At 50.1% G+C, this 26,859-nt stretch overlaps 1 protein-coding gene across 8 annotated transcripts in view; it reads left to right on the forward strand.

The window, feature by feature from the left end:
• Window positions 1-26,859, forward strand: part of SLCO3A1 (solute carrier organic anion transporter family member 3A1) — a 304,890-nt gene that overhangs the window by 211,915 nt on the left and 66,116 nt on the right. For all 8 annotated transcript variants that reach the window (XM_064569932.1, XM_064569934.1, XM_064569935.1 and 5 more), the window contains exons 3-4: window positions 16,275-16,373; window positions 25,448-25,711. In XM_064569932.1, coding sequence (XP_064426002.1) covers window positions 16,275-16,373; window positions 25,448-25,711 — 363 coding nt within the window. The remainder of the gene's footprint in view (window positions 1-16,274; window positions 16,374-25,447; window positions 25,712-26,859) is intronic.

Genomic DNA, 26,859 nt, shown 5'->3' on the forward strand with positions numbered 1-26,859 from the left:
CAGAAGCTCTAGGGGAGAATCCTCCCTTGCTGCTTCGAGCTTCTCGTGGCTCCCGGCAGTCCTTGGCTTGTGACTGCGTCACTCCGATCCCTGGCTTCACGTGGCCTTCTCTTCTCCCTGTCTCTTCTCTGTGTGTCTTTCATAAGGACGCTTGAATTTATGGGCCCACCAGGGTAATCTGGGATGATCACGTCTTGAGATCCTTGACTTAATGACGTCTGCAGAGACCCTTTTCCCAAATAAGGTCACGTTTGCAAGTTCCCGGCACCTCCCATGTCCTGCTTTTCTATGTTGAGTTTACTACGGCCCCTTTGGGAAGGGACTTCACACCTGTATCCTGGAGTAGTCGGTCAGAAGGTTCTCCAATCCTCTGTGTGCCTGGGATGGTGGAAAGGCTTGATAATTCCTGGAAGATTGCCCAGACGAAAATCCTAGAATCTTAGCATTGGGGACTATCTTGGCTGCCTTCCTCCTACCCAGCAGGAAAGCCCTCCCCTGCAGTCCTGACACCTGGCCACTCAGCCTCCACTTGCATACACAGCCCCACTCCTGCTCCCCCCCGCCCCCCAAGTGTCAAGGAGCTCACCAGCTCCTAAGATAGTCAGTCCACCTGTGCCCAATGCTCCTGGTCACCTGCTTTGTTATAACCACCTCCTGAATATGGTTCTGGCTTCTGGAAAGACCCACAGTGGTTGAGCTCATGACAGTGTTTCAGTCCTACCACCTGCTCGTTCTTCATTTTGGTTCCTTTAGTCATTTTAAGGCATGGATGATTCTAGATACCTCCCTCTCCCCCAGGTGCCCTTTCAGGAGATACTCCAGTATGGCCTGGCTCTCTCTAAATGTCGTATTCCAGGCTCATCATGTGAGGATATGGTGTCTGCCCACTTGTACTCAGATTCTGTTTATGCCACCAAGGTGGCATTGGTGTTTGGGACCAATGTTTACTAATGGGGATGTGTGCTGAGACCTCCTGCCTTGAACGGCTGGTGCAGGGCACCTTCCCCAGCCTCCCCTAAAGTCTCCTGTATGTGCATGCTAGCTACGTTTCATCCTGATCCTTTGGGTCTATCGATTCAGCTGGTTTTATTCATCCTGAGTCTTTAATCTGCCTCCGGCATATTGACCTTCCCTCTCAGATGAGCGAAATGTCCCAGCGCACCATCACACGTGTGCAGCCCGGGAGAGGAGCCCGCACCTGCTCCATCCTCTGGGGGAGGTTGAGGCAGCCGTGTCCCAGCACCTTCTCTCGTGTAAAGTGAATTCTCTCATCCAGTCTCTGCTTGCCTCATGATGTAATGTGTTTATGACTTTCCGCTGATCGAATTAGCCTCCTGACCCTAGCAGAAAACCACCGAGGGAGTGAGGTTGGTCTGGCACGACTCGTTCCTGGTGAACTCTGTCGAGTTCGGACAATGGCGGCTCCCTTCTTGCAGAGCACGTAAGCCTGGGGTTTAATAGCCGGTCCTCAACTTTTGTCCCGGTTCAAAATCACCAGACTGGCATTTCAGCCAGCAGCTGTGTCCCCCTGGGGGATAAATCAGGGTGAATTTTGCATTTCATTCCCACCTCGACCGTTTTCAAAACCCGGGTGTCAGGGCACTGCCGGAGAGGAGGTTGGAAATGGGGGAAAGGAGCGCCGGGTCCCGCTGGCTGTCACGGCTACAGTCTGCTTGTCTCGTCCCAGATGGGACGTCAAGAGACCCTGCCCCTGCATGGGAGAAATTTCGGCAGCTGGAGCCCATGTTTCGGGCCTTCATGCTTGCCAGTTCTCCTGGATGCAGGACAGTTTGGAGAATGGGATTTTGGCTTATTTGCTCATAGGAAGGGCTTCCTGTTCAGGGACCTGGACCTGAGTCCACCGATAGGCCGATGGACAGTGTCCAGGGACCCCGTACTAGCCCACCCTCCCTGCCCCAGTGCCCGATTATGATGCTTTGCCCAGACTCGGTCCATTCTCCCTGGCCTCCTCGAACACCATTCAGCTCAGCGCTGGGCCAGCCCCCGCCCTTCCCTGTGCCCTCAGTGGGAGACTCGGGGTGGGACCCCTGCCCATCCTGCTGTCTCAGGCCAGCTCTCGGAGGCCAGTTCATCCACCACCATGTGTGCCCTGGCATCGGGGCCCTGCCCCCACCACCCATGACAGTGCCGAGCCAAAGTTGGGACTTTGTATTATAAAGGGAGCCCCTGGTGTTTTCAAGCAGGGGAGGAATAGGATCCCACAAGTTTTAAGAAGATTCATCTAGTGAGGTACAGACTGTGTGGATTGGGGAGGTCGAGGCACCGTGGTTGGGTGGGTAACCTCTTATGATCTCGAAGGCTTCCCTTTTCCTCCGTAGGCATTTGGGAAGTAGTTTTTCTTGATAGACAGTGTGAGGACCTTCACTAGTGGCCACAGATCTGCCAGGTCGCTATTGTGCAGGTGAGGAAGCCCCCTCAGGAGCAGGTGGGTGGCCCTCCTACCTTGGACAGACTTCCCGCCGCCCTCACGAAGCAGCGTGACAAGGTGTCTGGCTCCCTCTGGTGACAAGAGGAAACGCCTGAGCGTTGGCCTCCCATCTCCAAGGCCGGTGGAACCCACACTTGTTGAGTTGAGGGTAAACTAAGGTCCAAAGTTCCCCCAACTCTGGGGGACGGGGAGAGCCCCCGTGTATGTGTGCTTGAGTCCAACTGTCCCCCCTCAGGCCACTTGGCATCCCAGCGACAGGCAGGCTAAGGCTCAGAGCGGGGCCTTCTGCACCCTGCAGATGCCAGTTCCTGTAGAATTTACTAGAAGCATGTCAGTGGCCCACAACCCTTCTGTTGCTGTTTCATGCTGCCGAATGGTAGCGGGGAGGCAGTGCAGGACTGGGCTCCTACCAGCTGTGTGGCCCTAGGCTGGTAACCTGATTTCTCTGTGCCTCGGGTTCTGCTGTAAACTGGAGGTGGAAAGACCCATGTGTCAGAGTTCAGATGTGCGCCAGGTCGGAGCCCCTGGCCCCTGAGGTGCGTGGAGGCAGAGAGCGGTCTTGGTTTAGGCAGTGGCATCCATGTGGCCGGGTGGAAGTACCAGTGGGTTTGCAGCTCCTGAGCAGTGAAGGCAGCGAGAGGTCACGTCCGGTGAGCACCTGGCTGCTTTGGTGAAGGAGAAATACTGACCAAGAGCCAGGAACTGACCTGTGGGAGCGCCACCCGCTGGGGCCCGGCCCACCCTCTGCCCCCAGGTCCTGTATTTCCCCTCCCAGGCCTGGGCCCATCCCGGGGTTTTGGGAGCCTCGGTGACCTCCAAGCACCACTCCCTACGGGGGGGCCCCCTGAGGCCACCGAGAGCATTCGTGATGGTTCTAAAGTCCTTTGAAGATGCAGGGTGTGCCTGAGGTCACAAGACGGACAGGACCCCTTCAGCGAGTAACTGCTCGTGGCGCAGCAGCTAGCGGAGGGCCGGGGAAGCTGGGACCCCGCGGGCCCGTGGGTCCGCCAAGGCCACGTGCGTGACCCCCCTCGGGTGCAGCGCCCCCTGGGGGAGGGAGGGAGGAAGGGGGCCGCACTGACCTCAGTGGGGCGGAGTTAATCCCAGCGCACACCCCCCACCCGCACGCGCACCCCCGGAGCCCCGACGGGCCTCCCTGCCACCTGCCCCCGGACCCTCCGTTTCCCCCGCGTCCTGCGTCCAGCTTTGTCTTCCCCACCCCGCGGTGCCCCCGTGGCCGGCACCACGGACCCCGCTTGTTTGCAGGGGCCGCCTCCTGCTGCCGGTCTTGCATCCTGGGCGGCTCCCACCTCTCTGCTGGACTGCCGTTTCCCTTCCTGCCTCGCCTTCCTTAAACCCTCCGTCTTTGTTCTTCCTTCTCCTTCCCGCTTGCAGCACGTGCGTCACAGGGCAAGTGACGTCCACTCTCCATGCCTCAGTTTCCTGATGTGGACAGTGGGCGTGCATCTGCTGATGGGGCTGTCCTAAGGCTGAAATGAGGCAGTGCATGGCACATGCTGGTGCAGGGCCCTTGGCAGTCTCCGCGTCAGTGCCACGGTCACCTCCCCCACACCCCACGAGAGTCCTGCTTCAATCCCAGCCCCGCCCTAGGCTATGAATGGGGTATTTCCCTCCTCCAGTTTTCTGCCGCCCTTCCACCACCTTCAAACGCACCTTGTCCTGTGTGCAACGTTCAGCAAATGTACTTTGGACCTTGCTGAGCACAGGGAGGGGTCAGAGGTCATAAATAAGACAAGGGTCCCAGGACAGACAGAGCTCCCTGCTAGTTTCACGTCCCACCAGACCTAACCAGGGATCCGCGTGCACACAGGGTGCTCTGTGCTGAGTTCATCCTGACCCCCCTTCCCCGCAGTCCTGGGACAGCTTCACTGATGTCCGTGGGTCACCCCATGCGTCTCATGTTCCATGCCATCTAGGTGGCACGTTACAGTTTCCATGTACTCGCTCACGCGTTCTCACATGGGATCCTCACCCCAGTCTTGGGAGGGGCCTTGGTTGCTAGGGCTGTTGTGACAAAATACCGGAGACTGGGTACCACAGACACTTAGCCTCATGGTTCCGGAGCCTGGAGATCCAAGATCAAGGCATTGGCAGGGTTGGTTTCTCCCTGGCTTGCCGATGGCCGCCTTCTCCCCGTGTCCTCACACGTGTTTTCTCTGAGCGTGCACCCTCCTGGTGTCTCCTCTTCTTTTTTATAAGGACCCCAGTCCTTTTGGTTTTGCTTTGTTTTTTTTAAGATTTATTTATTTATTTGAGAGCAAGAGAGAGAGAGAGTGTACGGGGGGGGAGGGGCACAGGGAAAAGATAGAGAAAATCTTAAATAGACTCTGTGCTCAATCTCACAACCCTGAGATGACAACCGGAGCCGAAACCAAGAGTCAGACACTTAACCAGCTGTGCCACCCAGGCGCCCCATGGACACCAGTCCTTTTGGATGGGGGCCCACCTTAGCCTCATTTTAACTTAATCGCCCCTTTGAAGGCCGTGTCTTGGTACACAGTCACATCCTGGGGTCCTGGGTGTTAGGGCCTCAGCAGATGGGTTTGGGAGGATACATTTTACAGCCGGAGCTGCCAAAGCTCAGAGGGGTGGAGGGCTTTGAGCGCGGCCAGGGGCTGCTGTAGCTCCATGGAGGAGCCGACTCTGGACTGCGGAGCCCCCATCTCTCCACTGTCCCCTCCCGGAGGCTGGGGTGGGGACAACAGGAAGCCACCCCGTGACCTCAGAGAGCTGCTGGGCAGACCCTACTTGGCCAGCAGACAGGATGTGGGCCCTTCAGGAAGGGGCAGCCTGTTGCTGATTTGGGTGGGCTTCCTGCTGGCAGGGCTCAGGGCTTCCTGGCCTTCACCCCACCAGCTGCATTTCTCATTTCATCAGCCAGTGCAGTCTCGGGGACGCCTGGGGTTTCCAGGGGCTAAAACGGAGCATGGGGGGAGAGCCGGCGTGCTCTCACTTGCTTTGAAGAGTCAGACAGCTCTAGCCCTGCCCCTCGATACCTGCCACATACAAAGAAAGCTACAGGAGAGTTTGATGGTGGTCACAGCCCTGACACATCAGTCCCCGGGGAGCCCCAGGTCTGGCCCCTGCTGACAGTGGGTTCCTCCCTCGGGACATCACGTCCAGATGCCCACGGGCTGACCAGCCTAAGGGACATGTGCCCTCACCCACATAGGGCCCTGCTAGACAGGAGGGGAGGAAGAGAGGCTTCTGTTAGCTGGGCTGAGAAATCAAGACTAGCAGCACCCAAAGCTTTGACCAGTTGCAGATCCTTCCTGAGTAGCCCAAGAAGCCTGGCCTTACAGCATGACCCTCCTTAGAGGCACCGTTTCCATCATGCTAGGGCCTTCCACCTCTCCCAGGCCTGGGGAGTAATCAGTTCGCAGTTCACCCACCAAACACTTGGTCCCTCCTCTAGGCAAAGGGCTGCATCATTACCCCTGTGGAAAACCAGATTGTGTGTGTGTGTGTTTAAATAAGGTCTCTGCCTTCCCTGAGTCTGCAGTTATTATTGGCACACCTACAACGTGGAACTTTCTTTTTGCATCCAGGCAGACTGTAAGCAGAACTGTAGAAAAAGTCTCGGCTTCGGTGCTGTGGCAGAGGAAGCAAGGAGAAGGAAGAAGAGGAGGAGATCTAGGGGGGCCCCTTGGAGGAGGTGGTATGGAAGGCAGGCTTTGTGTGGAGAGTAGGCCTTTGATACAGTGTTCAGGGCCTGGAGGAGACAGGAAATCTGGGTGGAGGACCCGCATAAGTAAGGCCTGGGGGCCACCCCAGGTATGTCAGGCAGTGTCCTGTGGTCTCGTGGCATTCGGGGCTGCTTGGGCTGGCTACACAAGAGCATTCAGGTTCTGCCACCAGCTCACTGACCCGAGCCTGGCCACGCCCAGTCTCCGGCTGCCCCTCCACCTTGCAGGCTGATAGCAGATAGCATTCACGTCCTTCCCTTTTCCCATGTGCCCAGATGCATTTCTACCACCTGATTCCTTGGTCAAGGTCAGCAAATTCAGTGGTTCTCAACCTGGCTGCACAGCGCTGGAGAACTTGAAAAGAATCCCAGTGCCTGGGCTGTGCCCCCAGATCAGCACCTTCAGATCTTGGGGGCGGGTGGGACCTACACATGAGTATTTCCTTTCGTATGTGTCCCAGGTGATTCCAAAGTGCAGCCAACTTCGAGACCCGGGGATGCAGCTGCCCTAGGAGGCCCCAGGTAGGGTCGTGCGGGAGGAGGTGCAGGAGCTCAGGCTCTGCGCTTACCAGACAGCACTAGCAACTGGAGGCTTTGGTTGATAAACCTCGCAATGGGGAGGATACTTCTGTTACACAAATTGCGGCCAGGGTCTGGCACACGGTCCGTGTTCAGTGACTGCTCGCCTCCTCATCCTCTCTTCCCCTCCTCCTCCCCCTCAGAGATAAGCAAGGTCAGTTACGTAATCCTGCCGGGCTCTTGGCAGTGGGCACCAGAGAAATACGTATTGCATGTTTTGCAGGCCTCCTACTGTTTATGGATCATGTTTTATTCATGCACGTATGATGCAGAATGTTCCATCTCAGGGGATAAATTTCACCCTGCAGATTTCAACACAGAAGAATACATTTGTATAAATTGAGGGCACGGAAGGCAAGTGGGAGATGAGAAAAGCAATGCTCAGACTGAGGGTTTCATTGGCAGTTAGGAAGTAGAGGACGGGGAAGTTCAAGGCGGGACTCTTCTCTTTTTGGGGCCGGCACTGCCCTCTAGTGGGGAAAAGACACAGCCAACCTGAGCTTCCTCTGCTCCGCACTTGAGGGGACTCCCATCCAGGGTTAAAATTGCCGAGTCCAGCCAAAGAGACCAAGACATGTGTCTAGGGGAGACCAGCCATGCAGGCCTTCCTTCCTGGACTCATCACCCCTGGGATGCAAGGAAAATTCTAGAAAGCATCTACTACATTCTAGGCACCAGAAGCTTTGCATGCATTTCATCTCATTCTCACTGTTCTGCAAGGTAGCTATTCCTATTCTCAGACTCAGGGTTGGGAGATGAGTCATCCAGAAGTTGAGAAGCTTAACCAGGATCCCAGGCTCAGTCTGGTGGATTCCAAAGGCTTCACTGCTGTACCATCATGTCCTGACTCTTCTTTCTCTAAGAACTTAGAGGTCTAAGTTCATACTTAGATGATCCTAGAGGTCTGAGTTCATACTTACCTCCGCCATTTACATGCTGTTTAGCCTTGGGGCAATTGACTAACCTCTCTGAGCTTCTGTTTCTCCTGTACAAAAAGTATCGTAACATGTACCTTATAAAGTGGTCATGAGAACTTTTGTTTGACCTCAAGTACATCACAAGGGATATAGACTTAAAAACGATTGCCTCAAGATGGTAGGATAATAGTAAATTGTCCCTCTTTCTGAATGCATTGCTTTAATAATCAGACAAAAAACAAAGGATTGGTTAGACCACTTTCCTTCCAAAAGAGGCCAAAGCACTCACCTGTGCGTATTGCATGTACTGCTGGAGAGAATGTTGTCTCATTTTCTCCAAGTTGTATCAAGAGAATCTCAGGAACCCTCCAGAGAAAATCAAACCCCCCCTCCAAAGTGATCGTTCATTTTGTCAAGCCCAGAGTCCTCAGCTCCGCCCTTCCCCTGCCCTGCTCAGTGCTCTCACTCACTGTGAAGAAGTCATTGCTGTCACATGAGATCCCCGTGTCCCTGGGTGCCCTCCCTCCTGACGGCCAGGGAGGGATCTTGAGCCGGGCCTGGGGTGCTGGGCAGTGTGGTTCTGCAGTGTATTAGCTCTGTCTTCGCCATCCCCCTGAGGGCAGCAGAGAAATGCCTGGCCCTTGGAATCCCTTTCCATCAGCGCCTTAAATGCTACTTACAGAGATAATTCAATTCTTAAAAAATAGATACTCTTTAGAAAATATTATCGTTTATTTCCAGGGTTTCTGTTAGGAGACCTGTGTTGTGTATTTCTTTTAATTATTCTTAAAAAATTAACCTTCTATATAGGGACAGACTGGGAAGGAATATCTAAATGAATATCAGTGTTTCTGTCTGGCTGGTGAGAGATGGTGATTCGTGCCATTTTCTTTGTAATAGTAATAGCAAAATTTATTAAGCACGTACTGTATGCCAGGTGCTATGGAAAGCCCTGGACACACACTGATCACTTACACTTTGAAACAACCTTGTGGGCTAGGTACCATTATGATCCCCGGCCTTGGGTGAGAGCATGGAGGCCCAAAGAAGGTCAGTCGCTTTCCCAAGCTTGCACAGCTCCTGAATGCCGACTCTGGCCAGCTCTAGGCTCTGTGTTCTTGGCCACGGTGCGGGGTCCTTCTCCGTCCTCGCTTTATTCTCACATCACTCTACAGTGAGCATGTGCTTCTTTTAAAAGGAGGAAAAGAGGTTTTGTGTTTAAATGAACCGATCTGGTCTCACCAATGCAAAAACGCGTAGGAAGAAAATACACTTCAAAGACAGTCATGCCCAAAAGGAAATAGGAGAACGATGAAGTATTTTTGTTATACGATTCTGGATTTTCCACAGTCAGTTCAGCATCTCCCACCTAAGTAAACAAAAAAGTAAAACTGAGAAAGCAGAAGAGAAAATCCTGCTACTGGAACCATCAGTAAGAATTCCTGGCACCTACCAGGTTTTTTGTTGTTGTTGTTTGTTTGTTTGTTTGTTTTTGAGAACATCTGTGTTCCAGGAACTTACCTAGAGCATTTTGTTTTGGTGCACTCACGCATTTGACCCTCAAAGGCCCCCAAGAGGGGAGGGGTTGTTGTCAGCCCATTGTAGGGAGGTGGAAACTGAGGTGCAGGGAGCGTTTATACTGCGCTCGCAGACCCAGATGGCAGCGGAGGCCGGCACCGTCCTTCCTGTAGGACAGACCCACCCTAGTCACTTTCCATGCAGGGTCATGCAGGATTTCTGAGAGCGCTGAGCAGGGGAGGGGAAGGGCGGAGCTGAGGGCTCTGGGCTTGACAAAATGAAAGATCACTTCAGGGGAAGTCTGTGGTTTTCTCTGGAGGGTTGCTGAGATTCCCTTGATACACTTTGAGAAAATGAATAGCTGTTTGTATATAGGTACTTACGTTACAGATACTTATGTATGTGAAAAATGTAACAGTCCGGTCTTTGTGCAGAAAACATATTACAGTTTAACAAATGGTTGTGAAATAAGCATCCACTTGGACACAAAACCAGCACCCCAGAAACATCCCCACCCCCACCCTCTTACTGCCCTCCCTACCCCCATGCCCTGTCTCCTTCTGGATCATAATTCCCTCCCTCCCCACACTGCAGCCACTGTCCTGACTTCCATACTATTCATTTCCCTGTTTTTCTTTATCCTCTGACTACCGAGTTATATATCACTAAATAGTTAATTTTGCTGCTTCGAATTCTATGCAGGTAGAATCACACCGGTATGTATTCTCACCTGCGTTCTTTTGCTCGGCATTATATCTTTGAAGGTTCATCCTTGTTCTCGATGATGTGTTTTCTTTGCTTGTGCAGTAATTTCAGAGTATGGGTAGTTGGTTTCTCTTTTCTACTATTGATGGGTATTGGGTTGTCTCCAGTTCCTTACGAGCATTCTTGGATGTGTCTCCCAGTACCTGTCAGACTTTCTGTAGGGTATTTACCTAGGAGTTGGAATTATGGGTCATCGGGTGAGTTTATCTTCAGTTTTCCAGATACTGTCAAAGTTTTGCCAAAGGGATTATCCAGTTTACACTCCTACCAGCAGCATGCAAGACTCCCAGATGCCCCACAGCCTTGCCAACAGTTGGTATGATCAGAGCTCTTTAACCAGCTGGAAAGGGAAGGACATTTTATTGGGTTGTAATGCACATGTCCCTGAATTCTCATGAGGTTGAATATCATGTCCTTGTCCATAGTTCATTTGAATTCCCTCTTTTGTGAACTACCTATTAAGATTTCTTTTCAGCTAGTTTGTCTTTTTATCATCAATTTCTAGCAGTTTTTATATAGTCTAGACATGAGCTGATTCTTGTCTGTGTTTAAGAATGTACATTACACATATATTTTCCCACATTTTCACTTTGTCAGTGGGCTCTTTGGGTGAATCTGATGAATCTGATGAATGACCTTCTTAATTTTAGTGTAGACCAATTTACCAGGCTTTTCTTATAATGACTGGTGCTTTCTTTGTTCGGTTTAAGAAATCTTTCCCTACCCCCGACACCATGACAGTACTTTTGTCTGTTATCTTTCAGAAGCTTTATTGTTTTGGTTTTCACCCAGGTCTCTGCTCTGCCTAGAATTGATTTTTGCATGTCCTGTGAGGCTGGCTTTCCTCCCCCCCTTCCCCCACTGTAATTTCAAATGGCCTCAGCACTATTTATGGAAAAGATCATCCTTTCCTTTCCCTTGCTGCTTTGTATGCAACTTTGCCATAAATCAGGTGTCCACGTAAGTGTGGCTCTGTTTCTGGGCTTGCTCTTCTGCTTGATTGCTGTATTTGTTGTTCCTTAAGCCAGAAATGCACTGTCTTCATCATTACAGCTTAAAAAAAAAAAAAGTCCTGCTATTCAGTAGGACAAGTCTTGATAATTCTTCTTCAAAGGTATCTAGGCTGCTCTGGGCCCTCCACATTTTTATAAACAAATTAGAAACAGTGTGTCACGTTACTTACACAAAAAATGTTGTAGTACTTTTATTAATTATATATCAGTAAAATAAAGTTGACTAATGCTTCCTGGGCCAGCAGATTCTAAATTGAAGTCTCCGTTTGGATTTTCCAGATTCTTCGGGGTCTGTACATCTGGCCTGACCCTTTCTGTCCCTCGAGTCCCCGTGGCTCATGGGATCTAGGAGGAGGCACTTGAATGGGAGGGGTCCCCGTGCTGAGAGAGACAGGTGCAGAGAGCACTGTCCAGGAAAATAGCAGGTTGAGGGGCCTGAGCTTGGTCACAGACACTCCCTCTTTTTATGGCAATGCTGAACTAGTGTTTGCTTTCCTGCACCCTTTCAATAGCCGGTGAACTAACTTTTCGTTATGCTGGACCAAACTAGGAATAGAAAGAAGAATAAAACACCTTCTCTGTCTCATAGAGCTTGGACTCTCCTCCAGCTTCTCTGTGACTACGCCCCAGTCAACACCAGCAGTGAAAAATGTCCCACAAAAAATGCTCCGTGGTCAAGTAATTAACAAACGACTTCATGCAATGTCCTGTTCTTAGTCACATGGATATTCATGGTTGTGAGATCTGAGAATTGACTCAAATTTGATTAGCAATTACATTAATTTCCTATGGCTGCCATCATGAGTTGCCACAAACTTAGTGGCCTGTAATAACACAAATTTATGATCTTCTAGTTCTAGAGGTCAGAAGCCCACAGTGGGTTTCACTGAGCTCAAATCAAGGTGTCAGCAGGGCTATCGTCCTCTGGAGGATCCTCTCTGGAAAGGAGAATCCATTTTCTTGCCCTTTCCAGCTTCAGGAAGTGGTCCTCGTTCCTGGGCTCCTGACCTCATCCTCCATCTTCAAAGCCAGGAATCACTGGTCACCTCCTTCTCAGGAGGCCATGTCTCTGGTCGAGTCATCTTATCTCCTTCTCCGACTCTGACTCTTCTTTCTCCTTCCACATTTACAGGAATCTTGTTGATTGGGTCCTTGGGGATAATCAGTATAATCTCTTTAAGGCAACTGATCAGCCACCTTAATTCCATATTAGCTTTAATTCTCTTTTGTCATTTAAGCCAGCAGAGGCAGGTTCTAGAGATTAGGACAGGTACATCTTTGAGGGCCATTAGTCTGCCTCCCACACAGTGGCCCCAGCTCAGTAGCCCAGCTGACCCAGTGCTGGGCGTTCCATCGAGGACTCAGTGCCATGCAAGGTCTTTGCAGCCCTGCGCCGTTGTGTTCTCTCCTCTTTGGTACTACTCCTGACTACAGCATGCTAGGTTGGTTTGTTTATGGCCTTTCTTCCATAACACAAACTCCACAGAAAAGCAGGGATTTTGTCTGTTTTGTTCACTATTGTGTCTCAGCAGCTTGCACAGTGCCTGGCCCCTAGTAGTTGCCAGTATGTATTTTGAGTGACTAAGAATGGTTGAAAGTCTCTCCAGTGGGGCAGCAAGTTGCTGCTGCTTTCTTTTTTTTTTTAATTTATTATTTTATTATTATCAAGAGAGACAGAGAATGAGTGGGGGGGGAGGGGCAGAGGCAAAGGGAGAAGCAGGCTCCCAGCTGAGCAGGGAGCCAGACGCGAGGCTTGATCCCAGGACCCCGAGATCATGACCTGAGCCGAAGTCAAGAGTCAGACACTCAACCCACTGAGCCACGCAGGCTCCCCATGCCCTTAGTATCTTAATTATATTTTCCCAGAGCCCTGAGTCTAAAAGAAATACCTAGCAGTTTTGTTTATCAAGCAGTTAGGTTTAAACTACGTAATAAATGTCTGATAAAATAATGCACGTGAATTAAAAGAAAAAATATTTTAATTTTATTTTTAGTATTATTTCCTGTGTCTCAGCTTCTCCTCAGCCACCTCGCCCCTCCCCTCCCATGTTCGTGAATCTGGCAGGCAGCAGGGGGCAGCACTGAGCCACAAAGCACATCCTCTCCTGTCCTGGAGGCACTCCACTGTTCAGCACCCGGATTGCAGATTTTAGTGCTGGCCATTCTTTTTCCTGTTTGGGCAGAACATGTGGGGTGGTTTCATTAAACAAGAATAAATTCACAGCCTAGGAGGATGAATCGAAAGGAGAGCAAGGAAGTGCATTCGGAAGTACGTTTCTGTAAGATCGTGGCCTGCCTCATACCCTCGCAGGAAAACAACTTCCCCTAAAAACCCAGGGTTGTGCTCTGCATGCTGCTTTATTTGAGGTGTTATCCTAAGATATTGCTGAGGTGGAAAAAGGGTGTTTCTTGATGCGTGAAGATCCCCCTCCCACATCTCTACTGGATTGTTCCTTGGAAAAGATTCGAGAACTCGTTATTGCCAGAGGTTTCTTTAACATCTCTCTGAGGAGGAGCTGCTTGGAAAATGCCCCCAGAGGGGCTCCTGGGTAGGTCGGGTGGTTGAGCATCCGACTCTTGGTTTCAGCTCAGGTCGTGATCTCATGGGTCATGAGATCGAGGCCAGTGTCAGGCTCTGTGCTCAGCCGTGAGTCTGCTTGAGATTCTCTACCTCTGCCCCTCTCTCAAATAAAAGAAAAAAATAAAATGCCACCAGAGATTTCAGCTGAGGGGCCTATCCACACACTCTCTGCTGTCCCCAGGTGGGGGAGGGAGTAACAGGACAATCTCCACAACCTCTTCAGCCCATCAGTTGTTTCTTCCAAGGACACTAAAAGCTTAGTCCTTTGACCTATTAAGTATTAGGTATAATTTGCGTTATGCAATCTGTAGGCCATGCATCAGTGATGATTACGTTGATTGGGGGTTTTATCTAATTGGCATGAAAGAAGGCATATTATTATGAGTGGTGTGGGTTCCGGGCGGGGGTGGGGGGTGGATAGAGCGGCTGCTGGAATATCAACAGGGAGTCAGCAGGGTAGTTGCAGCAACCGTGGCAGGAGAATTGTGTTCCTGTCCCCTGTGTCCCTTCCTCCGGGACTGCCTGAGCAGATACGTTGCTTGCTCAGCCATCTTTAGAGTACCCGTGGTTGACCAGGGGCTCACCTCCGCCTGCAGCCTGGACAGGAGGACATGGCTGGCTTCACAGTTTTGCCCTGAAGCAGAAATCCCTTTAGGCTATGTTGGGTGGTGCTCTTGCCTTGGACACCCCCTGTCCATGCCCCCACCCCTGCCCCCTGGGGTCCTCCTCAGCATCTCTTTCTGCTTCACTTTCCTCCCAGGGAATGGGGCCAAGCGTAGCTCTGGTTCCTAACCCTACCGTGCTAAGGACAGCCCCCCTAATTCTAGCCCATATCTGCAAGATCCCCATATTCTAGAATTTTCCAATACCCCCAACTTACTCAACTTCCTCTGTTTGGTTATCTTAATCTGAGTTGTGACAAAACGGAGTCCATGTACTCATAAAATGGATATTGCTCTTCTCAAGATTCTTAGAAACAAGAATAACTGAGATTGGAGGTCTCTGGCCAGCTATGGGAGCAGGTACTTTGAGACTCTAGAACTTCTCATTGCTCCAAATCACAGAGTAGGATTTCACTGAGAGTGGAGTTGGCCCCATTTCCATGTTATAAACCATCCTCTTTTCTTTTCTTTTTTTTTTTTTTAAAGATTTTATTCACCTATTTGAGAGAGAGAGAGAGAGCACATGAGAGGGGGGGAGGGTCAGAGGGAGAAGCAGACCCCCTGCTGAGCAGGGAGCCCGATGCGGGACTCGATCCCGGGACTCCAGGATCATGACCTGAGCCGAAGGCAGTCGCTTAACCAACTGAGCCACCCAGGCGCCCTAAACCATCCTCTTTTCATTTCTTCCTTTATCGAACAACATTCCTTATAAACTGTCCCTCAATGATTGCTTTGGGTCTGGGTTTCTGTCTGTAAATCTGAAAGATGTGGCCTCCTTTGCCAAGTATTTATAAACCAGTTGAGTTCCTGTTTATAGTTTGTGTTTTCTCCCGACCTCCAAGTCAATGAGCTCTGGAAGGCCAGGATTCTTAATTATTTGGCTCAATATTGAATCTCCATTCCTGAGACTACTGCTTGGCACAAAGAAGGAGCTCAATAAATATTGATTGACTGAATGAATATTTGAGTGGTTCCATGACGACATCATCGAGGGAAATCAGAATGAGTTAGTCTACACCTGTGAGCAGAGAGACCAGAAGTACCCTCTGCCGAGCTCAAATTCCCTTTGTTTGAATTCATCTCCAGCCTTGCTCTTCATGTGCCCTCATGGACCTGTTAGCACCCCTCTTTTGGGCTGTTTGGGTTGGATCAACTCATATACCACTTGTCCCCACAGGTAGCCAGCCTCTTGTAGGAAGGGCCACTTCCTATTTTTATTCCCAGGGCCTTGAGAACTGTCCTTGCTCAGGGAACATTCTACCAAACTGAAATTTAGTTATATAGATATAGCCTGTGGGTTTTAGTTTGGGCTTGGTACTTTCCCAAAATGAATAAAAGGGTTTGTGGAAAATCCCAGGTATTATATCCATCAGATGCTTAAGTTCATGCCTAGTACCATCTTCTCAAGTCCTAAGGAAAAGGTTGAGTCTTGAACAACTATTAAAACAATAGATAGCAACTCCAAAAAAAAGCAGGGGTAGGGGAGATCTGCAAAATTCAAATTAATAAAACATCTAATTAAATGTTTTCAAAGCATACCATTATGTCAACTCCGTTTTTTGCTAAATTTAATGCTCGTAAACATTTCATTACATTTGAAAATAATTTGTGGCTTTGACTTTTCTCCCTTCACAATTCCTGAATTTGTACAATGAGTGCTGAGAAATCTTAGCCAACCATAAATTAAATGAATTCCATAAAGCCAAATAAATGTGAAAGCAAAAATATAAAAATAGTTTCAAAAATGTTTATGATAGAAACCATTTAATGACAGACGTGGGTGTGTTTTAATATGGTGGATATGGTGTGGGATGGAGTACTCTAAAAGGAAGTGCACTCAGGGCCTACAGATATTTCAGAGCAACCTCCAAAAACTATAGAATTTCTGCATAATGGTGCTTCAGTACTAGCTTTCCCCCTATAGGATTTTTTGACTAGTTCCTCTAATGTCATTTGTATAAACCAGGTTCTCATCTGATCGATGTGAAATAATATCCTTGATCTTTGACTCTTTTGCTCATTGAGTGGCTTTTGCTTTTTTTTTTTTTTTTTAATGTAATCTCTGTTTTATCTTCTTCTTTCAGGAATCCTTTTCACGATGCTGGTATTTGGACCAGCCTGTGGATTTATCCTAGGCTCTTTCTGTACCAAAATCTACGTGGATGCAGTCTTCATTGACACAAGTAAGGAGTATATCTCAACTTCTCACCGCCACCCCCGAGCATGTCCTCCATCATAAGGGAGCCCTTCAGCCTTTGGGTTCTAAAACCTTCCTACTGAGGGGCAGCCTTGGTGCGTGGACCTCAAGCTGCTAGCCCACCAGAGATCAAAGGAAAGAGCATGAGTGTTGGCTCAGATGGCCTGGGATCCAGTGGTGTTCCACCAGTGTCCACCCGGAGGCTGAATAATCCCTGTGGTTGATTTTACTCCTCAAATCTGGATCTTCCTCATCTGTAAATTAAGGGTAACAATTCTATCTGCTTCGTGGGGCCACTATAAGAACTAAATGAGAGGATAGATGTAGAGTGCCTGGCATTTTCTCATTGAATGTTAGTCCATTAACCTATATGAGAACCCCACTTTCTAAGTGTGTTCTGGAAATGCAGATGTACAAACGGGGTCGATGAGACAGAGTATCTGAAACCCCCTTCTACAAGGCAGTGTTGTGGAGGCCTCTATGAAGAAACGTACCATAGCTCAGAACCACTTCAAGCAACACTTCTTGGTTCCTAGCAGGAAGAGCAAGTGTATTTCTCCAACGGCTCTGGGCCCCCCAGACCCTAGGCACACTTTGATCCACCAGTGGGCTGGTTAACATAGGCTAGGTTGTACCGTGGTCACACACGGTTCCCAAATCTTAAGTGATTTTATCCAACCAAAGTTTCCTTCTTGGGCATGCTATGTATCTAGTGCAGGATGGCAGTGTTAGGGAGGGTGGGGCTTGGCTCCTCACAGTCACTCCAGGACGCAGGTCACAGAAGCTTCATCTGACCCCAGCTTGCGCAGTTGCCAAGGCAGGAGACCAGGCCGTGGCAAGTTGCACACCGGCTCTCGAAGCTTCTCCTCACGTTTCTGTGGCCAAAGCAAAAGTCATGTGGTCTCTCAGTCTTCTCTTGCTGTGCAACAAATTACCCCACGCTTAGTGACTGAAAACAACACTGGGGTGTTGTTTATTATATCACAGGTTATTTCTGTGGGTCTGGAGTCCAGGAGCAGCTTGGCTGGGTGGTTCCGATTCAGGGTCCCTCATGAGTTTGTGGTCAGGGTGTTGACATGGTGTCCACTCATCTCAACGCTCAACTGCGGAGATTCGACTTCTAAGTTCACTGCCAAGGCTGTCAGCAGGCCTTGGAGGATCCGCTTTCAGTCTCATATCCCTGGGCCTCTCGACCAGGCTCCCTCTCCAGGGCTTCCCTGTAGCAAACCACCCAAGAGAGGGTGAGAGAGAGAGCCCGAGACAAGAGCCGTGGTCTGTTGATAACCTTGGCTTGGAAGTGACATGTCGTTCCTCTTCTGCTGCATCCTGGGGGTCGAAAGCAAGCCACCTGTTCCAGTCTGCACTCAGGGCGTGAATACCAGGGCGTGGGATCCCTGGAGACCATCTGAGACGCTGCCCCCCATATGTGGTCACAAGTCAGCCGTGAGCCCCGAACAGAACGCTCCGTTTCTGTGTGCAGTTCAGTGAGCATAGGAGCCATGTTTCCTTCCTCGCTGAGAACGGAGTGCGGGAAGCCATCCCAGCTTCTCCTCCTCATACCAATCTTTTCTCAGGATCAATAAGAGCTCAGTCCCTGGCTTCTCAATCCATCATCACTTGACAGTGCTTAAAATTTACTAATTCACTCCAAAGAGATAATGTGGTTTTAAATCCAGTCAAGCCCCTCTGTGATTCACTCCATTAATCCCACTGATATATTTACTTGTAGCTAATGATGTTACAAATTTGCAAGTGGCGGGGGTGGGGGGGGAGAAAATCAAATGAAGCTTTGTTTACTTATTCTTTTAAAGTGCTGGCTCTGTTCAGGAGGTGATTGGATGCTGCTGTCTTGTGGCAGTTGGTGACCCTTTGTACCCTGCTCCTAATGAGTGGGACGAGGGGTGGCCTGGTCAGAGAAACATCACGTGGTGGGAGTCGGCTGCCATCTTGCTCATATGGACAAAAACAAGCCAGCTTCCACCACTGTACCAAAGGCAGCACAAGACAGGAATCGTAAAAGCGGGTGAGGGAAAGGGGTGCACCCCCCGTGCAATGGGGAGGGCTTCCTGGAAGGAGAGGCCAGGTGGCCAGGCAGTTTATCCTGCCCCTCAGCGTCATCAGCAGTGGCTCCCTTGGATCAAGGCCTGTGGGTTACCAGAATCTCTGAGCCAAGAACCTCAGCTCATTCTCTTCCAACCCTTCCATAGTACAGACGAGGAAACGGGGCCTAGAGAGGGACAGGGATGTACCCAGTCCAAGGGGCGTATCTCTATAAAACCCAGGTCTCCTAGCAAGCATGTGGGCATTTCCACTTCACAGCCCCCTCCACCATGCAACCTCCTGGGAACTAAATAGCATCTTTTCTCTGTGCCTGGTGGACAAGGGGCTCGAGGGGCTTAGCCAGTTCATTCGTGGTCCCCATTGATGTGCTGTTCCTTTGCATCGGGCTGTTCCCTCAGCCTGGAGTCCTGCCTGTGGTCCTGTCTGGTCTGCATCTTTCTTCACCCGTCGGGGCGCCGTGTGAAGCAACATCACCCATGGTTCTAGGCTCACTGGCAGTTTCGAAGCAGAAGGCAGATGGGCGCGTTCCTGGTCCAGCTGGGCATCTTGCTTATGGCATCCCCCCCACCACACACACACGCACACAAGCAAATAGCCGAAGTCCCATCCAGTGTGTCTCTAAGAAAGGGAAGGATGCTCTGTGAGTCACCATCTTTTGTTTGCTTCCTTGCTGAAGGCCCAGGGAGGGCTGGTGCTGTTCTTTACCAGTAGAGGGCAGAAGAATGTAATTTATTCTATCGGAGAGCAAGACAGAGAATTCAATAGTTGCCAGCAATTTTAATGATTTCTCATCTTGTGACTAAAACTTGTTCTGTCTGGAATGGATTCAGGCTGTATTTTGAGAAGGGGGTTCTCAATTCTTTAGGGGTGACCCTCCTGTATTTTTTCTTCACCGGTGAAGATAGAGGTCCTCCTTAGGGCTGTCCGACCTAGGAAAGCATGTCCTGAAGCCTGAATGGAAAGGGCCAGGCACACAGCGGAGAGCTGGGTAGGGGCTGGGGAGAGCCGTGATCTGGAACCTGAGGTGAGGCGGGCAAGGCAGAGCCCTTGTCTTAGGGCAGATGGACGAGGGAATGTGCCCTGCACTGTGCAGCCTGGCCACAGATGAGGACACAGGATTAAAGGGGGGAGACCAGTGAGGAAGGCTGGTTGCAGTCTGTATGTGGGGGGGGAAGGCAGTCGGTTGTAGGAACAGACCAGCTGTGGGTGGGCAGACCCCGCGGGCAGCTCCCCAGAAGGACTCTGCTGGCCTTGTTTAGACACTGGAATTCTGCCGCGGCTACTCTCCATCTGTGTTTGATCCCTGTGGGGCTCCCGTGGCCCCTGTTCTTAAGGGGAGATGCCTCTTGTAACAGCCTGGGGAAGGAGTGATGGTGCAGCCAGAAGCGCTTTCGGAGAACATCTTTGTAAGACTGAAACCAGTTGAGAACAGAACCTAGAAGAAAGGAGGACTTGGTAGCAGGAATGTGCCCCAAAGCACTGAATCGACCGACCTTAGCAGTGGGTTATCAGAAGAAGATTGATGACTGATCGCTTATTAAAGCTGTATGTAGATGGTCTCATCTGAACTTCAGGACATTCCCCTTAGAGGTTGGGTCCTTCTGTCCTCCCACTTACCAGCTGAGCTGTTCTCATGCAGTGATTACGAGTTCAGAGTTCCGGTGCTGGAATCAGTACCCCTTCCAAGCTTTGTGATCCTGGGGGCCTTTCTCCACAAGGGTCTGTGCGTGGATGACATGAGTTAATCATGCCAAGAGCGTAGCACGGCGCCTGGTGTATAGTAAGCACATGGTCAGCGACAGGTTCACTCCTTTCCACAGCGAGTAGGATTCAAAGCCCAAGCCTCCGTCTGACTCCAAACCGGGCAGCTTGTGTCCCTGGAATTTCTCCAGGACTTTTGCCAGAAGGCTGCCCCCTTCCGTGGACAAAGGCCTTGCTGAGATGACCTAACCTCGTCAGCCCAGCCGTACAGACTCATCCTCAGGCATGCACCAGCTGACCCCACTAGGGCTGCGTGGTGTTTGCCCCTGGAATAAGATGGGTCCATATGTTTGCTTCCTTAAAAAAGGTCAGCCTGCCAAGAGCTTCCTGCTCTGGGGCTAGCTGCGGGCTTCGTCAGAGTCCTTCATGTTAGACTAAATTAGCTCCACAGCCAGGATCCTGAACATTCCATGCTGCCGTCTACCCTTAGCCCCTCCCTGTCTCCAGTTTCTAATTTGGTCTGTAACTTAATGATACTCTTGGAATGCTTGAGTCCCATAGCAAAAGTTTCACAAAATAGGTTCGACAAATAGGTAAATGGACTGAAAAAAAAAAAAAACAGCCCACGGTACCACTTACACATTAGTGTGGCCTGGGAGTCACAAGTAAATATCCCCAATTTGCTTTGATTGGCCCCTTCTCACAGTCCTGGATATCCTCATGGGTGGGTTGGTTGTTCGGTTAGTTTTAAACTGGTTTGACTGTTCCCAATGATTTTTTTCTTTCTTACCTACGATGGTGGCAGGCCTCAGAAATGGGAGAAAAATCTCAATCCCCTGTGTTTACATGACCTTAAACAGAAGAAGCAAACACTGCCAAAAGCTTGCTCGGCTTACCCAATAAAACCACAAAAACACTCCGAATGTTGGATTCCGAGACATGGCAGGGTTAGAAAAATGGATCTTGTAAAGCAGAAATCCTTCAAGCCTATACAGACAGTTCTGCAAAGGCAGGCCGGACTGTGCCTGTCTTATGGTGTACAGACATCTCCATCATGGTGATGCTTTGCTCTACTTCTTCCAACCTGGAATGACGGGGCCAATGAGTGCCTGGTTGGTGTTAGCCAGCCCATCGGAGTCCCCTAACTGAGGGGTTCCATGCCTTTGTGAGCGTTGCTCCCTCAGCCTGGGATCCTGTCCCTACCCTGTTCTTTTCAATGTGTTTTTGTCCTTCGTGGTTGCAGTTTGATTGATAGTTAAGTACATCTAAGTAAATGAGACATGCGGGTACTTCTCAGTTTTGTTCTGGGCATCTTACTGACCACAGTCTTCACGAAAAAGCTGAAACTGCAGTAATTTTTTTTTTTTTTAAGATTTTATTTATTTGCGAGAGAGAGAATGAGAGACAGAGAGCATGAGAGGGAGGAGGGTCAGAGGGAGAAGCAGACTCCCTGCCGAGCAGGGAGCCCGATGCGGACTCGATCCTGGGACTCCAGGATCATGACCTAAGCCGAAGGCAGTTGCTTAACCAACTGGTTAAGCCAGTTTCGGGAGCCACCCAGGCGCCCGAAACTGCAGTAATTTTTTAAGATCAAGATACTACCTAGAGCCACGTCGAAAGAAAAGTAACGAGGTTTTCACCCCGTTCCCCACCTGTACCTGAAACAACACTTTCATGATTCCAAGCCTGCCCAGGATCACTGTTCTTGAAGAGCATGACTTTTTATTTCCGAAGCCTTTGGTAGTAGTCAAGGTAGGCTCAGTTCTGCTGCAGTAACAAACACCTCCAAAATCTCAGTCGCTGAGAATAACAACTAAAGATTTGTTCCTTGCTTATACACACAGCACAGGTCAGCAGTGACATTTTGTTCATCGTAGTCTCTCAGGGACCATCTTAGGAGCATTTCACATGCTTCCATGATCAGCTGGGGCAAAAGGGCGTGACACATATCCGACCACTCACACTTCAGTGGCAAAGTTCTGTGGCGTGTGGCTATACCTAAGTTCATGGTGAGGGAGGGGTAATCCTTGTTCTCCAAAGAGGAGATCCAAATGAAGACATCAGTAACCTCAACCGCACCGTTCTTTGCTGGCCGACATAGAGAACTTTCCCTCAACATCAGTAGAACTAGAACATACCTGCTGACAGTGACGATTGCCAGGCAGGTGGGGAGGGATTTTCACCATCACTTCTGCGGAGGTGCCTTAGAAAAGAAAACTTCTCAGCCTGGGTTCAAGAATTAGCCATCTTCCTGAGAAGTGCCAAAATCAGGACTAAAACTCCACCCCCAAGCCAACCCTGACCTGAGGGCGGCATGCTCCAAAGCTGAGTGGTTTCTCCTCAGAGCATTATTTCTCTCCCTGCCACAGTGCTCTGGATGGTTGCAATGGAGAGGGGGGGAAAAAATCAATACTTCCAAAATGGTCAACTGTGACTTTCCTATAAAATCCTGCCCCCCCCCCCCAGCCCCCACCACACCTTGCTGCAGATCCCTCTTCCTCTCCTTGCCTGCACCACAGGCAGGCTTTGGTCTGACACAGGTCATGTGCTCTTCCCTGTCTTACAAATTATGAGCCAACGTTGGCTTTCCACACGCAGGCACATGCCTACGGGGAGCGAGTTGACACGTTCACATAAACATCCGCCTCCCCACTGCAACCCCTCTCCCTGGGATGTTTCCTCACATGTAGAAGAGAGTCACTAACTTCCTAACTAAAATATGACTCTCTACGTGCTACTAATTTTGTTTCCCCAAACAACTGCCAGGATTTCTCTCTCTCTTCTACTGGCTCACATCTGCCAGCTTTCAATTCCCCCTTTATGGAGCCCATCGACAATGGAGGGAGATACCACAGCTCCCGTTTATGTCTTTTGTTTTCATTCATTGCTTGGCAGCAGGTGAAGAAACAGTCAGTAACTGGAGAAAACATTCCTGCTCAGCTACCCGAGGCCATCTGACTTCCTTTTCTCTTCTCATGTTTGCATAAAGATGCTTTCAAGATCACCTTGGGTTTTCTCATGCTTTTTTCAAGCTTTCCCATACTCAAAAACCCCTATATCTTGAAATCTGCATTCATGTAAATATATACCTACAAGTAGATAGAAGAGCTACCATGTACAAAGAGCCTATGTGTCAAGTGATCCTTGCTCGTTACCTCTTATCCTTGCACGCAGTCTTGGTGGATGTCGCCTTTATTTTGCAAGTGATCAAAGTAAGGCTCAGAGAGGGTAAGTAGCTTGCCCAGCACCACATGCTACTAAGCAGCAGAGCTGGGATTCAACCCTCTGCCTGCCAAAGCTTATACTCTTTCTTCTCTGACGTGCAGCTGTGCAGAAGCATCTGGCTCATGGTAGTGCCCTAGATACTGCTGTTGGGTGGATATCAATGCCTCCAGGAGAGAGACCACCGATGTTCCAAAGACCAACGGCAAAGTTGGTGATCTTAGGCCCATTGCACAAAGCACAGGAGTTAATCATCCACTCAGGGAGCCCAGAACAAAGCCTAGACGGTCCAGAAGGGCAGTGTAGCAAAGTGATAAGGAACCTGGCCCTTGGCATCTGAATGCCCGTCTTCCAGTCTTCAACTCTGTGAATTTGGGCAGGGTATCTACACTTTCTTTCTTTCTTTTTTTTTTTTTTAAGATTGTATTTATTTATTTGAGGGAGAGAGAGAGCATGAGCAGGGGGAGCGGCCAAGGCAGAGGGAGAAGCAGGCTCCCTGCTGAGCAAGGAGCCCAACACGGGACTCGATCCCAGGACCCTGGGATCATGACCTGAGCCGAAGGCAGATGCCCAACCGACTGAGCCACCCAGGCGCCCCAGTACCTATATTTCCTAAGCCTCGATTTTTCTATCTATATAAGATTGGGATAATAAAAGACTCTACCTTGTAGGATTGTGGGGAGGGTTGACCAGAACAGTTAAGAATATACTCTGCATACAAACAATGAATCATGGAACACAACATCAAAAACTAATGATGTAATGTATGGTGATTAACGTAACAATAAAAAATAAAAAAAAAAGAATATACTCTGCATAATGCCCAGTGCAGAGTAAGCACTCAGTGAATGATGGCTGGGCTCTTTATTAGTGGTAGCTGAAGAGTCTTCAGGGAGAACATTTTACAAATGGTGAAGTGCTGGTTTGGTGTCTGTGGTCATTTCTCTTCCCAAGCCTGTCCATCCATCTGGTCCAAGGCTGTAGTCCTGTTAGTTCTAAGCTCATATGCCCTGCCCCCATGTCCAAGAATGTCCTTCTGTGGTCCAGAGGTATGGGACTATCATCAAGGAGACATTTCTTTTTTTAAAAAAATGTTTTATTGTTATGTTAATCCCCATACATTACATCATTAGTTTTAGATGAAGTGTTCCATGATTCATTGTTTGTGCATAACATCCAGTGCTCCATGCAGAATGTGCCCTCCTTAATACCCAACCTCCCACCCCCCTCCCCTCTAGAACCCTCAGTTTGTTTTTCAGAGTCAAGGAGACATTTCTAAGCAGCTTATCTGAGAGTGCTCTATGAAGGGTAGTTGTAGAGAAAGACAAAAAAAAAAAAAAAAAATCTACCAGGCGGTAGGCTGTAGTTTGTCTTCATGACTTCAGCTGGTAAATCAAAGAAATAATAGCACAAGACAGCCAAACCACATGCACGCTGCCTTTAAGCATTAAGTTGGCTGCAAAGCTTTCTAATAAAGGACTGCCCCAAACCACAGGCCACCACCAAGATTTGAATTAACCTACCCACTAGCAGTTTGGAAACAAGATCCTAGCCGTAAGTATGAAGCTAACAGTGTTTAAATGCTCAAGCATATGCCAGGGACTATTCTGAGCACATCATATCTGGTGTGGCTCATTGGATCCTCCCTCCAAACTCCAGAAGGTGCTGTCACCGTCCTCATGGTCCTACAGGTTAGTCAGCGAGGCACGGAGAGTTCAGATCACTAGGCTGGGGTCCCGCAGTGAGAAGTGGCAGGATTTCACTCCAGGTATCTCAGCTCTTGACTTCATTCTATGCCGTCCCTTACGATCTGTGAACCTGATTTGAGACCGGGAGTGGGGTGTTGAATGGGATCTCCGAGTAGCTGCTTTTTGAGGGGTGGGAGAAACAGGAGCACTGATGTGAACAAAAGGCTGCCTTTTGAAGCGTCCAGGCCCCCTGCTCCCTCCCCTGCCTCTCTCCCACCCCGAGGCTGTGTCCAGAGCCCTCTCCTGTCTGTGCACCTGACTCAGACCCTCAGCCATATCCCGGCCCGGCTGTGTCCTCTCCTCCTGACTGTGCTCTTTCCCATTGCAGGTAACCTGGACATCACTCCGGACGACCCCCGCTGGATTGGAGCCTGGTGGGGCGGCTTTCTGCTCTGCGGTGCCTTACTCTTCTTCTCTTCCCTCTTGATGTTCGGGTTTCCACAGTCTCTGCCCCCACACTCAGACCCTGCCATGGAGAGCGAGCAGGCCATGCTCCCCGAAAGAGAATATGAGAGACCCAAGCCCAGCAATGGGGTCCTGAGGCACCCCCTGGAGCCGGACAGCAGCGCCTCCTGCTTCCAGCAGTTGAAAGGTAAAGGCACCTCGAATGTGGGTGGCCAGAGCAATGGAGGAGGGCTCGTCTAGGCCGGTGGGGGAATGGAGGACACTCAGGACTGGGTGCTGGGGGCTTGAGGTACAACCACACTTGTTTTGCATGGTTTGCCTTCTCTGGCCCGATGCTTAACGTTAGCCCTGAGAAGGAAATGACCTGATGCTCAAAATAAAAGCAGAGTAGCTACCACTCAGCGAAGGGGCAGCAGACCAATCTCCCCAGCAGAGACCCCGGTGCTTACCAAAGCTCCTGATGCATAATAAGTAGACATGTCTGTAGAAGGAAGGTTCTAGACATCTCGTGGAGCCCTTGGACTCTTTCTGACCACCACGTACAAGTGCGTTGTAGCAGGAAAGGACTTGAGAAGCAGGGCTTCCTTTGCCTGATTTGGGCATTCTTCAAAAGCCACATCCAAAAGCGCATTTCCTTTGAATCGCTCTGTCCTTCCATCCCCTCCGTGTGAGACGTGTTTCTCTGGAAGGAAGTGTGAACTCTGTCTTAATAACAAAGTCACCCTTGAGAAGGTGGCCAAGCTCTCGGTTTTTAAAAGAAACCGAACGCATCTTTTCTGACAAAATGGAGCGATCCGGAATGAGAATGAGAAGCATGTCCCCCACCCCGGCCCCCGGGGTTGTTTCCACATTTGGCAAAGCGTCTTCAAGGCAAACAGTGCTAGTGCGGCCTCGGGCCACTGGGTGTCTGTCCCAGCCCCCTCCCCACCGCAAGGTCTGTGCCACGCTCCTGAAGTCCCAGGACCCCTCCCGTGGGTCCCCCAAAGAACCTGCTGGGTTTTTGAAGTGGGCAGTGGCAAGGCTGGGGCCCTCCTCCTCGGTGAGGCTGGGGCGGGAGGAAGGTGGATGGTCACCTGTTGGCAGGATCTGGGTGCACCTGTGAGTGGTGCCAGGCTGCCACGGGCCAGCTGAGAAACTGGGTGAAGGTCTCTTCACCGAGCTTTTGTATGACGAGGAACACTTCCTCCAGAGGAGCTCAGCACAGCCTCTCTGCTGCGGTCCCCACTCCGCTCTTCACTAGAACTGGGATCATTACTTTCTGCACGCTTCATTTCCACAAGCGGGCAGTTGTGATAGCATTCCGAAGTCACAGTGGGGCCGTGAGAATTAAAGCAC

This window comes from Mirounga angustirostris, unplaced genomic scaffold, assembly GCF_029215605.1.
Source record: "Mirounga angustirostris isolate CCGP_5_RB_7025 unplaced genomic scaffold, mMirAng1.0.hap1 SCAF_9, whole genome shotgun sequence".
Classification (NCBI taxonomy): domain Eukaryota; kingdom Metazoa; phylum Chordata; class Mammalia; order Carnivora; family Phocidae; genus Mirounga; species Mirounga angustirostris.